This window comes from Podarcis raffonei, chromosome 8, assembly GCF_027172205.1.
Source record: "Podarcis raffonei isolate rPodRaf1 chromosome 8, rPodRaf1.pri, whole genome shotgun sequence".
In the NCBI taxonomy this organism is placed as follows: domain Eukaryota; kingdom Metazoa; phylum Chordata; class Lepidosauria; order Squamata; family Lacertidae; genus Podarcis; species Podarcis raffonei.
Window position 1 is genome coordinate 68,243,972 of NC_070609.1, and position 15,740 is coordinate 68,259,711.

At 47.9% G+C, this 15,740-nt stretch overlaps 1 protein-coding gene across 4 annotated transcripts; it reads left to right on the top strand.

The window, feature by feature from the left end:
• The first annotated feature begins 58 nt into the window (after positions 1 to 58).
• CCDC27 (coiled-coil domain containing 27) lies at positions 59 to 14,015 on the top strand. 4 transcript variants are annotated; one of them, XM_053400619.1, is made up of 14 exons: positions 63 to 218; positions 793 to 893; positions 1,679 to 1,897; positions 2,069 to 2,198; positions 3,438 to 3,569; positions 4,009 to 4,154; positions 5,418 to 5,597; positions 6,842 to 7,072; positions 8,252 to 8,447; positions 9,042 to 9,172; positions 10,855 to 10,932; positions 11,964 to 12,176; positions 13,550 to 13,654; positions 13,775 to 14,015. In XM_053400619.1, the coding sequence occupies exons 3-14, from the start codon at positions 1,727 to 1,729 to the stop codon at positions 13,901 to 13,903; spliced, it is 1,842 nt and encodes a 613-aa protein (XP_053256594.1). In that variant the 5' UTR covers positions 63 to 218; positions 793 to 893; positions 1,679 to 1,726; the 3' UTR covers positions 13,904 to 14,015. The 4 variants fall into 4 exon arrangements, with proteins under 4 accessions (XP_053256592.1, XP_053256594.1, XP_053256595.1 ...); XM_053400617.1 differs by having other exon boundaries at positions 59 to 218; positions 13,550 to 14,015; XM_053400620.1 differs by lacking the exon at positions 3,438 to 3,569.
• The last annotated feature ends 1,725 nt before the right edge of the window (positions 14,016 to 15,740 follow it).

Below are 15,740 nucleotides of genomic sequence, written 5' to 3' on the forward strand. Positions count from 1 at the left end.
CGTGGGAGAGGCGACCAATCAGAACACGGTGTATTAAAAAAAAAAGACGCCGAAGCGCATGCGCCAGAGGGCGACGGGAGCTGTAGTTCCGCTTCCGCGTTGCTAAGCAACCGCATTAGGCCGCGAAGGTGGGGAACCAGCCAGCGCGTTCCTTGGCCGGGCTCCGGCTCGCGCGGCCGGAGAGCCGGGGGAGGGCGCGGGCCGTGGCCCTTTGGCAGGTGAGGGGGAAGGCGGAGGAGGAGAACGGAGCGAAAGGCCGAGAGAAGCCTCAGCTCAACGGCCAGAGAGAGAATAAGAGAACAGGCCCCGCCTCTGCCTTTTGGTCACGCCCCTTTGGCCACGCCTTTGTTGCGCTTGCCGGGTTCCGATGCGCATGCGTGCGCTGGTAGCCTACATGGAATCGTAGTTGGAAGGTATCCCCAGGGTCGTCTAATAGTCCAACCCACTGCAAGGTTTAAAGCACCCAAACATATTAAATTGGCTTCCTTTTAATGGATTAATTGATGAATTTAAATAACTATGCACATCATCAAACCTTGATATAGGTGCTTTTTTTTAAAAAAAGTATAGAGATAGTTTGGTATATACGCTGAACTTAAAATTTAACCACCCACACTTAAAATTGTGTGCTGTCGCGTGTTAGGACAGGCTGTCTGTAATCTTGTCTCTCTCCCCCCCTTTCTTTTCCTGTTGTTAGAACATACCAGCACATCGAAAACAGCTGGAAAAGGAAATAAATGTGGGTCTCTCCTTGTTCACTCAGCCCCACCATTTTATAATTTGTCTTTCCAGACGGATCGACAAAAACGTTTGATTGGTTCATCTAGCCACTAAACCTTGCAGCCCTGAAATAGATCACTTTATGCCACGTTCCTAACTGCATTTACTCAAAGGTAAGTTTTAATAGTGGAAGTGATGTTCTTTGTGGAGGATAAGGTAACCTGTGGCTACTAGACAGCTGTGCTCTGCTGTCGAAGGCAGTAGACCTCTTGAATACCTTTTGCTGGGAGAGAGTATATCTTCACTCAAGTCCTGCTGACAGGCTTCCCAGAGGCTTCTGGTTGGCCACTCCAAAGACAGGACTTTGGACTTTTATTTTTATGAATTCAATTTTTATATTGCCAGCTATCAAAAGATCCCAGGGCTATGTCCGACATTAAAAACACATTACAGAACATGCATGATAAAAACATAAAAAGCATACTTACAGACAGCCTAATAAGGCAATAGTCATCCTCACAGTCCTCTCCCACACACTTTCCACAGGCTATAGCTTATTTAATGGCTAAAGGCCTGGGTAAAGAAGAATGTTTTTGCCTGGTGCCTAAAGACATGTAATGATGGCTCTGGGGAGAGCGTTCCACAATCGGGGAGCCACCACAGAAAAGGCCCGGCTCTTGTTGTCATCCTCCGAACTTCGCTGGGGTGGGGGATGTAGAGAAGGGCCTCAGATGACAAGGGCATAGTCCGGGTTGGATCAACCTTTGGCCTGATCCAGCAGCCAGGTTCTTCTCAGTCGGAAGTATGTCCCACTCATGTTCAGTAGGCATGGGGGCGGGGGGGGATGTCTATTCACAGACACAGTGTGCATAGGCTCACAGTCTTTGTTCAGTCCTATATACCCCATCTGACAATAAGAAGGTCTCTTTTTCTCATAACGGGCTTTTAAACATTGCAGGGCTCTTTACCCCTTTATTGCAACGGGATCAAGTGAGCCGCTGCCCTCATGGAGAAACGCGACACCTTGATGAGGAAGAGCTTCACTGTGCTGCAGGAAATGAGCAACCGGAAGCAGCGGCAGTCACAGCAGAACAATCAGGTGTGGACTCCTCCATCCAGCGGCAAAACCATCTCCAGCAAAGCAGGCCAAGCAGTGAGGGAGTACTATGAGAAGCAGGTAGGCAAAGCCTTGATACGAGTAGAATCCTAGCATGAATCTGAAAGGGCCCTGGACGTCATTTAGTCCAGCCCTGCCTGCTCAGTGCATGATGCCGTTAAGGGCAGAGGTTGCCGATGTGGTGCCTCCTTTATCGTCTCCTTCGCACCCTCAATTCCTCTCCTTCCCCAGGCTAAGGAACAGCTGGCGAGCCCTACAAGGTCTCCCTACACGCCCGAGGTGGAGGAACTGCGGAAATCCTTCCTCATGCGCCCTGGGTGCCCCAGGTACAGCCACAGAGCTACTTCAACATCTCACCTTGGTAAGGCTCAAGAGGAAGAGGCAGTCTCTGTGGGAGGCCAGGGTGGTGTAGTGGGCTGGAGGACAGCTTTCCCCAACCTATGGTTCTCCATCCAGGCACTGCTGGGCTGCAACTCCCATCAGCCCCCAGCCAGCATGGCCAATGGTAAGTAGTGGTGGGAGCTGGGAGTACAACAACTTACGGAAGGCAGCCGGTTCCCCATCCCTGAGCTAGGAGGAGCAATGGGCTGAAGTGTTTTTCTGTAGTGCAGAGATGGGGAACCTCAGCCCAGCACCAAAGATGGCCCTTCAAGCGTCTCTTTTGGGCCCTTGGGACTCTCTCCAGGCTACATCCTGTTCACAGCCCACACCCCTGCTGTGTACCTGCATGTGTGCTTTTGCTTGGCTGAGATGCATCATTGTATTCTGCTAACATATCCTTTCCTTTCCCTAGCTAGCAGGACCAGGTCAAGGATGATGGGAATTGTAGTCCAAAACAGTTGGAGGTCCAAGTTTGGGAAACTCTGTCCTAGTCCTGCACTCCACCCTCGTCAACACACAGGAAGGATGGAGAGAGGTGTGGGGGTGCCTATAGAGACTAGTCTACTGCAAAAGTAAAGTTTAAATTTATTGCTCCACCCAGTTTTGCCTCTGGCCCCACCCACCACTAGCATGTGGCCCCCCAGAAGGTTGCTGAAAAGGAAATGTGGCCCTTGGGATGAAAAAGGTTCCCCACCCTGCTCTGGGGGCTGCACTCAAGCAGGTGAGATGTGTGCAGTAGCTAGGAGCAAGCAGTCATCAAAGTATTTTAATGAGCACCTTTCCATCCATCATTATCAATCAAGAAGGCATCCTAACTGAACTCAAGAAAATCTTACTTGAACTGTCAGGATGTTGACGTACATTCCAGATAATCAACTCCTGAGCTTGCTAAGTGCTGTTGTAACCCTAACCTGCCCCTCTTCCATAATCTTCTCGCGTCCAAAATGTCTCTTCGGGTAGGCATTAGAACCAGTGGTCCTCCAGGATGTTGCTGGACTTCAGTTCCCACCAGCCTCAACCATCATGGCCAGTGGTCAGGGAAGAGGGGAGTTGTGATCATCCAGCAACCTGCTGAGAGCTGAAGGTTTTGTTTTGCGATTTGCTGCATGCTGTCTAAACTGAAAAAGAGGTGCCTCCATTGTTGGCGATTTCCATGCATTGTGTGTGTGAAAGACCCATGTAACCGTCTCCTTCCTCCTCCTCCTCCTTCTCCTTGCAGGGAATGAGATAACCAAAAGCCACCTGCCTTGCAACATCAGCACCATAAGTCTGTCCTCCCAGCTCTCCTTGGAAGAATGGAACTTGATACTTCAGAGACCAGATATCTTTGAGTCAAAGAGCTGCCTCAGATGTGAGTGCCTTTGTCTGACTCGCTGGTTCCCACACAGATCCCTCCCCTCCCCTTCCTGCTGCAAACCGGAGTTTACATCTCAGGACTATTCAGAAAGGGGTGTGGGGCAGGCAGCTTTTGCTATGTTTAAACAAAACTGCAGTGCTTTCGTTTCAGCTGCTATAACTCGCCTCTTTTCAGGCAACTGAGCTGGATGATTTCTAGCCTTCCGATGTGGTACATCCCAGGACAGCCTTCTTTTTATAATGGCAATGTATTAAATGTATCGTTAAAGGGCTCCATTATTGCCCATGGCACCCTGGGTGCTTCCAGACGATTGCTAGACCCGTGTGGGTTTCAGTCGCATCCCAGCAGATTCAGGACTAGCGTCGGAGATGATCCATAGCACTACCTTGACGGTGCCTTTCTCTCCTCCACTCCGTTGCCATTGCGCACACAGATTGTCCGGCCTCATCTACTCAGAGCATGTCTGGGTTGCCTAAGTGGAAAAGTTTCACCGAGGGCTTCACAGGCAGCGTCTACCTGAAAAGCCAAACCCGCAAAGGAAGCAGAATCCCATGGTACGTCAGTCTGCTGCAGGAAAAGGTAAGGATGTAACTGTCAAAGCAGCTTGGCAGAGGAAAGGGAGCAGGGAACTGGGCCGTGCAAGGCTTACTGGAAAGCACTGGCACTGGCCAGGCCCACCCTGGTACCCTGGATGCTGAGCATGGGGGGGACTCATGCCTGTAGCGGAGTTCTTCAGTATAACCACACTGTTGTGATGTTTAAGGCAACTTTACTTGGTCACAGCAGCGGCCTCTAGGGAGAACGCAAAAGTGGAAACTGCAAGCCTATGAATTATGCAGGCTTATATAGAGCCATGCCCTCACCTTAGTTTTACAGGTGCATGGAAACTAAATCCCGTTCTCAGGCGGAAAGCATGCCTGCCATATTGGAACCTGCTCTCCATCAGACAAACATTAATGCAGCCAGAGTAATAGAGCTATCCTTCTGCAGTTACAGGTTTTTATATCATGTGTAGGCTATTTATCAAAGCATATACAGTTTTACAATTTCCAGTACGTGCCCTTCCAGGGAGGCACCCGAAAGTGGGCCTTCCGGTGCAGGTCAATGGATCTGAGTAGGGTTCAACACCAGGAGAAGCGCTCTGAAAGATACAGGGGTCCTGAACTACACAGGCCTTTATAGATCCAAGTCAGCATGATGAATTGGGACTTGGGATCATACAGCTGATGGAAAGATCTCTGGCTCCTGGAGATCGTCTGCCTGTCAGAGTAAAAAATAATGGGCTACATCAGCAGTCTTCCTTGTATCTGAGCGTGGCTGTCTTCCCTCCCTACCCCATACAACAGTCAAGGGCACCTGTTTTCAGCTCGAGGCCACATTCCCTTGTGGGGAGCCTTCTGTGGGGCCCACATGCCAGCAGGGGGCATGGCCAGAAGCGAAAAGTAGATGGGTCAGCAAGGGCAGCTCTTTCCCTTTGCACAGCAGCCTACATTCCAGCAGGGCTTCTATACAGAAGCATCCATTTCTCCATACTCTGCCAAGGCAAGTAAGAGGCAGGAACCGAGCTCTGGGACACCTTCCAGCCAGGCAGAAACTCTCAAGGAGGGCATAGAGTAGGGCCAGTAAGGGGGAATGGCCAAGGAGTGCTGCAAGGGCCAGGAAGAGCGGCCTGGGCGGCTGCATTTGGCCTGTGGCCTGAGGTTCCCCACCCTTGCCATGTAAGTGGACAAAGTGTTTATTGTAGAACCAGCCTTGCCTGCTGGGGCACCCATGTCATGCAACTGTAGGAAGTGTCTTTGAGCTCTCAACCTGGCTGTTCTTATATCTCTCCCCCCCACCCAGGATACAACTTTGCAAAAGATGGAAGCGGAACTCGTCCGCCTTGCCAACTGCGAAGCGGAGAGCGTCCGGAAGGACGACGTGATCTCAGTCCTCCGGGAGGAGCTGGAAGTGATGCAGATGCAGCTGGACCAGGCCCAGCAGGGGGGTGAGCTCGCCCCAGTGGAGAGACCCGCCCAGAAGGTTGGCCCAGTCCTTCTTATTTGTTTATTCATTTACTGCCTTTCTGTCCTGCTTTTCCTCCAAGGAGCTGAGATTGGCGTATACGTGGTTCTCCCCTGCTCCACATTTTACTCTCACAATAATAATAATAATAATAAATTTTATTTATATCCTGCCCTCCCCAGCCGAAGCCGGGCTCAGGGCGGCTAACAACAATAAAATAATACAACATTCTAAAATCATTTCATTAAAATTAATTCAACTCAAATTGATGGCAACCATTAGGCTAAAGTTCTGTGAAGATTGCCAAGGGAGGGAGTCAGGCTGTGCCCTGACCAAACAACCCTGTGTGGTAGGTTAAGCTGAGAGGCTGAGGCTAGCCCAAGGTTAACCAGCAGGCTTCACACCCAATTGGGGATCCGAACCCGAGTCTCCCGGGTCCTAGTTCGACACGTGAACCACTGTTTATTAAATTTTCATTTCAACAATTTGCACTATACGGTAAGATTAAATGTGAGTTAAAACTATGAAATCAGCATTCACTTGGACAACCTGCTGAGATCATCTTTGACCGGCCTGAACTCAACTGGAAGGGAGTGCCACAAAAATTGGATCCAAGGCACTGAACACAGAGAGGCTCCTAGTGGATACGAGCCACAGGGGACCACTGGCAGCTACCTCATTGCAGGGTGTTGGACTGGATAATCCCCATGGTCCCTTCCAACTCTATAATTCTCTGATTCTCAGATTCCTGCATTGCAGAGGGTTTGACTAGATGACTCACGAGGTCTCTTGCAACTCTGCAGTTTTATGAAAAGAAGGATCCTGAACCACACAACACCACATTGGCTGTCTGTGTGTAATTCTGTAAGCCTCTATATATGTGCCAGGGGCTCTTACTTTGCAATCTAACTAAAGGGAGAGCAGGGAAAGTGAATGCATTCTCTGTGCTAATGGCAAATGCTTGGGGATATGTTTGGTGGATTCTCCCTCAGTGGTGGCTGGTGCCTATAGCGATTGGTAGGGCGGAAGGCCTGGAGGCCAACAGTAGGTGGCGCCAAAGCCAGTGGCAGGCACAGCCAGAGCCAATGACAGGCAGAGTCCCTATGCTTCCTATGCTTTGCATCCTCTGTGCCCAGTATTTTCTACAACAGTTCTGAGATAACCTTCCAAGTTCTAGCAGCATTTCCCCAAGTTACTGGAGGGCTGCGCCCTCAGTTTCCAGCTTCAGCGCCTTCTGAATCTTTTATCCCTCTCCTTAAAAGGAACCGGAAGAAAAACTTGCGATGCAAGTGAGTGACCCAAACCTGCGCAGGCGAGGTGTCTCTCTGCCGGTCCTTATGCAGCAGAAGAGCATCCCGGAAGAATTTCGGCAGGAATTGGAGCGGTTGAAATTGGAGCTGGCCCAGACAGACAGACAGGTGGACTCCAAGATGGCGCTCCTTAGCAAGACGCTGCTGAAGGATCAGAATGAACTGGAGCAGCTGGAGAAAGAGGTGAGCCTGAAGGCTAGTTGGGGAGAATTTTTTCTACACTCAAAGCAAATTCGTTTCCCAAGCTCTGGTGTCCTTAGAGCCGAAACAGCACTGTCCACACAAAAGAGGGAAGTTTTTGCAGGCATGGGGAACACACAAAGATGTCTATGGGGCTGGGCAGAACCCTGCCCCCTCCCCAAGCTAGAGATGGGCACCCTTTGACCTGTGGTTCAATTGTGGCCCCCAGGATTGCCTACCTGGCCCTTGGGAGTCCCTTTCCCTTGCTATCCTGCCTTTCCCCCAGGCCACAGCAAGACCTCAGTCTCCAGTGTCCAAACTGACCTGGCTGGCACCCTCCTTATCAGGGTCAGAGTCAGCAGTGGTGAAGTTAGGTCGTTTTAGACTCTGGTCTTAAGGACCCTACTCCTTTAGAAGGTTCAATCCCCAGTGTCTCCAGGTCACCCTGTTGAGGTGCTGCCAGTCTGTGTAGACAATGCTGAACAAAGTGGAGCAAGCTTCTGGCTTGGTTTAAGAAAGCTTTTATGTGCCTAAGTCATCCTCATCACTTCGCTTACTTCCAAATGTGGTCCGTCCTGCTGCTGCGTTTAACGGGGGCCCACCTGCTCACTCTGTGGGGTCCCAGGACCTGTACCCTAAAGTTCTGCCTTGTTGGTGAGTAAAAGGTCTAATCCAGGCAGGGAAAATGGAGGAAGAAGGGGAAACGTTTGAGTAGAGGAACCTAGCAGAGGCCAGTTCCCCCATTTTCCAGTTGTAAATTTGGTTCTGCACATTTCTACAGCAATTTGCACTTTTGAAGGAAAAAAATCCCCAACAACCCCTAAATTCTCATGAGAATTCACGAGTATTTTAGGGTGGATTTCTCCTAACATACCCTTTTTTGGGGGGGGAATGCAGTTTCCCTTACTATAATGAATTTTTGAATGCTGTTTTCAGTAAGGTATGCATTTCTGTGCAAATCTTCTCCTTAGGGTATGCATATTTTGCATACCTTTCTTGCTTGGAGAGCCGCAGCACAAAATTTGGAGAAGTGCAGATTTCAAAGGCTAATTGCATTCCAGCTCACGTGTTGCTTTGAGAAGTACAAATTGGGTAGTTTCCTGTTAAAACGCGAACGAAATTGGCTTTCTCCCATGCCCTTACTTTGGCATCCCAGTCTTTCTTTGCGCTCTCTCTGCGCAGTACTCTGAAATACAGGAAAAGGTACGCTCGGAGGGTGAGGAAGAGATGCATGTGGAAAGTAGGTCTTACGAAGAACTGCATATGGAAGAATCGGAAGAGGAGCTCCTTTTTATCAAGCTTCTCGAGTTCCAGAGGATGAATGAGGAGCTGTACGACGAGCTGGAGAAAGTGAAATGCGATTATGACATGGCCACAGGTACCTTTGGAAAGCTGAGATGATTATATATGGAAATGGGTTGGCTAATATTTTCCTTGGGGAACCAAGAGTCACCCCTTCTGGAGGCAACCTCACATTGTAGGCACTGATTTAAATGGAACTAAGGTGAGGCCACTGAGAAACAAGAGGGAGTTGTGAGCATGCTCAGTGGAACCCTGAGGTTAGTTGAAATGCAAAACAATCATTTTGGAATCCTAAGCGGGTGACCTCCTCAAGAGCCCAATGAGAGCTGAGCGTGCCCAGCAACCATGGCTTGCTGAGTGTCGGTTGAAAAAAGAAAAGAAAAAACCAGGGAATGAGGAATGGAATGGAGTTTCCTGGGATGGGGCATGGTAGCCCATTGGAAAAAGAAAACAAAACCAGGGCACGGGGAATGGAATGGAGTTTCCTGGGGTTGGGATTGGTTGTCCATTGGATGAGAGCATGCCTGCAAGAAGGCGAAAACAAAACAGCAACATTGGTTTGCAGGTCCCTCTCTTGTTAATTCAGAGGGTTCATGCTAGTGGAGAGTTTCTGGTGTTCCATACTGGGTGGCCTCGATCACATTCACGGGCTTTTCTATTGATTCCCTAGGTGCGATATCTTCCTTGCAAAGGCAGCTATCCTTTGAGGCATCCCAGCTCAGGAAAGCTCACGCAGAGCGAGAATCATTGCAGAAGGAGCTGAGGGAGCGGGGAGCTCAGCTGGAAGCCATGTCTAATAAAGTATGTTGATTGGGGGGTTACACAGTTCTGCTGGGTTTGGATTGCGGGGAAGGCTGAGAATTCTTTTAATTTTTTTAAGGCGTGCTCTGAAACAGCTGAATGCATGAGATGGTGAGGAGGGGGCCGTTTCTCAGTGGTTGAGCACCTGCTTTCTGTAAGGAAGGTCTCCACTTCAGGACACTTTTAAAGATGTAGGGAATTCAAATTAATTTGATGTGAATTTGTTACAGGAATCGAATGGAAAACAACTACAGAGTGGGAATGATTAGGTTTTTTATATACACAGATGGAGGGAAATGAAGGTTTTGTTTCAGAAATAATAATTAATGGGTTAATGTGGATTGATAAACGGATGAACAATCCTCACTGATAACATTGGAAATGTTAACTAATGCACAAGCAGGAATTGACAAATGGATGGACAAGGACAAAAGGGGGAAATTGTGAATTAGAGGTAATTATGAAATATAAGCAGCAGTAAGGGTTAATTATTGGCACATCTGGGAAGCCATTTTTTTTTAAAAAAAATAATGTTGTATAGTGGTACCTTGGGTTAAGAACTTAATTCGTTCTGGAGATCCGTTCTTAACCTGAAACTATTCTTAACCTGAGATGCCACTTTAGCTAATGGGGCCTCCTGATGCTGCCGTGCCACAGCTGCGCGATTTCTGTTCTCATCCTGAGGTAAAGTTCTTAAACCAAGGTACTATTTCTGGGTTGGTGGAGTCTGTAACCTGAAGCGTCTGTAACCTGAAGTGTCTGTAACCTGAGGTACCACTGTATTAAAGTTGTTTAATTCATTACGGATTAACAACTTTTAATTGGAGGGGGGGAAAGGTATCCAGTTCAATCCCCGCTATCTCCAGATAAGGATTTGGAACAGCCTCCTCTCTGAAACCTTGGACAGCCACTGGCATTCATGCAGCCAATACTGAGCTAGTTGGACCAGTAGTCTGACTCAGCATAAGATGGCTTCTTAGGTCCCTGAGAGGGCTGAGAGAATGGATTGCCCCCTCCACATGTTTCTAGCAGGTTTGCTGCTAAGATCCTCATTGCCTTATGGTGAGATGGCAGGTCTGTGGCTGGCTGGAGGTCCACGTGGCACTTGGAGGAAGTTGCCATGGCTTAGTGGTAGAGCATCCGCTTTGCAAGCAGAATTGTCCTGGGTTCAATCCCCAACATCTCCAGGCAGTGCTGGAAAGGTCCCCAGCCCAAGATCCTGCAGAGCTGCTGGTGGTTGGAAGTAGACATAAGGACGTACCAAGGGCCCTGCTCTTGGATCAGGCCGGTGGCCCATTTTGTCCAGCATCCTGTTCTCACAGTGGCCAAAAGCACAAGAGTACTCGTTCCCTCCTGTGGTTTCCAGCAACTGGTGTTCCAGTAGCATTACTGTCTCCCAACTACGGAGGCAGCGCACAGCCATTGTGGCTAGAATCCATTGACAGCCTTCTCCATGAATCTAACCCTAAACGACTGGTTGGCAGCCATCAGTACCTCTGTGGGAGCAAATTCTGCAGTTTAAGTAATCAAGGCAATACTGCGTTAGGTGCAGCTGTGCTCTGGCTCAGTCTAAGGAAGCTTCCTGTATTATTATGGGCTGTACCTTCCAGCTGGGATTTCCGTCCGGCCACGAACACACTAAATGGGGTTGTACCTTTATCATGCTTGCCCTTTTATTTTAGTTTAGCAACTTGAGAGAGGAGAGGAAGCACGAAGAAATGATGGGCTCCATCGAGAGAGAGAATTACAATCTCAGGCAGGTGAGTTGCTGCTCCCTGCCAGTAGCGAGGGCGAATATCTCAGTTTTGGTTTCTCTCATTTTTCCCCGGTCTTAAACTTCGATTCTCCACATTTCCACATCAGTTTGCATTTTTTGTGTGTGTTGGGGGGGAGTCCTCAGGAATTTCCTCACAATTTCCGTTTGAATTTCTCCTAATATGCCCATTATTGCATGCATTTCCCCATTATTTCCCCATGCCCATTATTTGATGCATTTTAAAATTATATTTCCCCATATGTATGCATTTGCAGGTGCGCTGCACCCCAGCCTATGCATTTCCCCCCACACCTTACCTGTCGGGGGAACTGCACTGGAAAATTTGGGGAAGTGTGAATTTCAGTGGATGAACTGTGCTTCAGTTCATTTCTTGTTGCAGAAAGTGCAAATCAGGTGGCTTTGCCACTAAATGCAAACTGAATCCACAAAGCAGGTTCCTAAGTTCTAATTGTGGGTCTCCAATGTGGTGCCCATGGGCACCAGTGTGCTTGCCAGTACCTCCTAAGGCACTTGCGAAAGAAACCAAGCTTTTCGTGTGCCATTCCTGTTTCTACAGCCTCAGCCTCTCTTACATTCAAGCCATTATTCTGTTTTGTCTTTTGCTTTATTTATTACTACATTTCTATCCCACTTGTCCTCCAAGCAGCCCAAGGTGCTGAATACGTGTCTCCCTCTCTCCACTTTTATCCTCACAACAGCCCTTTGAGGTAGGTTAGACTGAAAGATAATGATGGGCCCAAGCTGTCCCCCGACAGCAGCCATCTTCTGATATGCCATGCCCCCACAGCAGCCATTTTGCACTCTCCCCTCACATTTCAACTATTGCTGCGCACAGTCTTTGGCTGGAGAAAAATTCAGCGCAGTGTGAATTTTCAAAGGATAGCTGGGTTTCGGTTTGTTTATTTGTCCGGGAACTGCAAATTAGGTAGTTTCCCGTTAGAAAGCAAACAAAATCGAAACCTCCATCCTTACTCTTAGTTAACAGTTCTATCTTTATCCTCTCCTGCCACGCAGGACCTCGCTGATCTGGAATCCAAACTAACTGACAAGAGCCAGATGATCGACGACTTGCAGAGCAACGTCAACCGGCTCCAGGCCGAGCTGTTACTGAATCAGCACCATGTTGGGAACCAGCTGAGCCGGCAGAACGATCTGCAGAGGCAGCTGGAGATCTTGCAGCGGGCAGAGCAGCAAACCAGAGTCACTCTGGAGAGCATCAGTGCCAGGGTAATCTTCTTCACAGATCGCAGGGCTTCTTCAACCACTACTACCACCACTGTTACTGCTATTAGGTCCTTGTTATTACCGTTATTAACATTTGCATTTCCTATCGACCCTTCACCACAGCAGTGCAAAAATACGCTACTAAACTCAGTTAAAACAAAGGCAGGGCCATTGGTCCATCTGGCTGAGTATTGTCTACACCAGGGCTTCCCGAATTTGGGTCTCCAGCTGTTTTTGAACTACAGTCCCCATCATCTCTGACCACTGGTCCTGGTAGCTAGGGATGATGGGAGCTGTAGTGCAAAAACAGCTGGGGACCCAAGTTTGGGAAACCCTGGTCTATGTCGACTGGCAGAGGCTCTCCAGGAGTTTTGTGCCCAGTGCAACCTGCCAGGGATTGAACCCAAGACCTTCTGTGTTTAATGCATACTTGCATACTTACATGCATATGTGCATGTAATGTTATGAACGTACGTTTATGTCTACACTCAGGCCCAAAGTATTTTCGCTAGTATCTCAGGAACAGAACTGAATTCTGTCGGTCTGAAAAATGGCAGCTCCCAGAGTCTGGTGGTTGGTGCCCATTGGGGCTGGCAGGGAGGTAGTTCGTGGCACCAGAGCCAGTGACAGCTGCAGCCACTGCCAATGACAAGCAGAGCCAGATCTAGTTTTGACGGCATCCTCCTTCCTGCTGAGTTCCACAAGGACAACACTAGGGCTAAGGAGAAGGAATTGGACAGCCAGGGCCATCCATAGGGCTGGATGTAAGCAAGAAGGCAGGCAGGTGGGGGGGGGGTGAGCTGCTTATTGTGGGGCTGTACCCCGTTTGCCCTGCTTCCCAGAGTTCCTTGGGGTAAGCCATGCTATTTTAAATGGATAAAAATCTGAATATAAGTTTCTAGAGCTCTTTGAGAAAAGGAAACAAATTTGAAAATGGCATGAAACATTGCTCTCGCAAATCAGTAACTGAGAATCCTGGCCGCTTCCGGAATGTCCCTGTTTCAGGGGTGCGATTCAGTCGCGTGCTGGGAAATCCAGATTGCGCAGCTCTGATGGATTTGGTGCTCTTGTGCAATAAACCCACTTCCGAAAAAAACCAGACCTTTTGCTGTAAGGAAAGTGACAGGGATATCTACTGGAAAGTGAGGGATAAGGACTGCTTGGTGCAATGTCGTTCAACCTTCTCCCAAATAAATCAGAATAAGCAGTGGTCCTACTCGGAATCTTTGTGCACATGTATCAGGACGAATGTAAACAGGTTGTCTGGGAGTGACCTTGTCTCACTGCATTAGCTTTGATTCTAAGGAATGGCATTCTCTAATTTTTGAACTAAGGCACTGTCCACTTCATTCCCCCGCCCTTCTTTTCACTGAAAGTTTGAAAGGTTTCGGAGCAGAATCATCCAGGCAACTTACAGCACCCCTGGCACCAAGTCTCCCCAGGCCGAAATCACAGACGACGAAGTTTTAGAGTCCTTGCAGGTAAAGGCAACCATGTGGAAGTCAGATTGTCACTGTGGCTGCAGTGCAGAAGCGGGATGGGGGAATGGAATAGCTGCCTCCATTTCTAACAGAAAGCTCCTCTGTGGATCTGTCTTCCAGAAAATCATAACAGACCGTCTAGACTTTTACCAGTTGCTGAAACAGAAAGGGGTGAAAGTCCCAGCTCTGGGCGCCTCCGAACCACCCCCTCCAATCACTACCTCTAAGAAAAAGAGTTCCAGCAGATAGAGATTTGAAAGCTAAAGTCTCTCTTCACATTCTTTCCTAACTGGGGCTTGATCCATTCTTGGTCATCTTTTATAATTCCTTTTCCTGACTCCAATTAAATGATTGCACTTAATGTTTAGTTTTTCTCTCTGACCCACTTGCCGCTTCCTCTTATTCTTCAAGAAAGCTGCTCCTACTAGTGGTGTAAGATGCTAATAATTTGCATTACCACCGAAGCAGTCATGTCATATCGTCGCAATTTAGCTTGAAGACTCAACAGTAGCAACTACTTCCAAAAACATGTTATTTATTTTAATTTTATTGCTAGGGGCCTCGTACCTGGTGTTGCGCAGGAATTCTAAAAGACACACACACAAATCAGTGCAGTTTTTAAATCAGTGGTTGAAATCAGTGCAGAGTTCAGTTCTCCATTGTGATTCCAAATGGCTGTATCCAGACATGGAAGAAAACTTTCTCCTTGATCTCAGGAACCATTGTGCCAAATTTGTGACAGTACCTTAAGAGGTGGCTAAATGATCAGACAAGCAACTTTCTAAAATATATAGCAGTCTGCATTCATGGCAAAACCTTGTGGCAAGAAATTCTGTAAGTTTTAACTGTGCTTCAATCTGATGCAAGTGTAAAAATTGCTCAGGAATAACCGTTTAGATGAGATATATTTATAGGGTTGTATCCAGTTAAATCCTAATCAGAGCAGACCCACTGAAACGAATGGATCTGTTAGTCACAGCCATTAATTTCAGTGAGTCTGCTATTGAGTAGGACTAATGTTGGGTCCCACCCTTGATACTGATGGAATAAATATTGATAGGAGGCCAGGTTATTCATTATCTGTGTTCAGTAAGGCACAAATAAATGCACATTTGCTTTGTTCTGTGACATGAAACACACATTTCAGTCTGCCTTCCTGATTCTTAATTGGTGCCCAGAACCCAAACATCAACAAAAAACCACTGCCACCCCACTTGGGAACCCTCATGCAAAGTTTGGTGACAATATCTCAGGAGGCGGTATGAACCCATGCCAAAAAATGGATGAAGTCACACCCAAAATGTTTCAGTACACTATCTTAATTCAAAATGGCACCTGGAGTTCAAACATCAATGCACGCCTCATCTTAGAAAGCTTCGTCCCAAGGTTGGCAGTGGTATCTCAAGAGGTGGCCAAACCTATCCCAGAAAACGGGAAAAGTCATGCCAAAGTGATGTTTCGGTCTGCCACCTTGATTCAAAATGGCGCATGGCACCCAAGCATTAATGTAGACGGCTGTCCCCACCTCTGAACAAACTACATTTCCTTTGTTGTTTTGAAAATAAATTATATTAAATAATAAAATTGTTAATAAATTTTAATAAATGTCTTTTTAAAAAAACTGCATTTCCCTGGATTCTTGGGGAGAGAAACTGTGATTGTTTTAAATGCTATAATACTGCTTTAAACGTTTAGCACAGCTGGGACCTAGGAAATAAGTGATGTTTTAATTTCTCCTGGGATTTGGGGGCAGATGCGAATTTGGTGTGACCTGGGTATGGCCTGGAGAGAGTCCCAAGGGCCATACAGAGAGGCCTGGGGAAGGAGGGGCGCTGTGTCTTGTTGTCTGAGATTACCCATCCCTGGAATAGATCCAGTTAGCCGGAAGTTTTCTTGCACCTGTTTAGGGTCCATGATCAGCTCAAGCCTACCTGGGGCCTCCCCTTTGCCCCATGTGAACAGGGTGCCCTGCTAAGCGGATCACTTGCACATCACCCAAAAGGAGGAAAGGGATTTGCCAGGAAAGGGAGGGCACATATTTGCATACACTTTTTGTAGGCTAATTTATATGAATAGACGATAGACC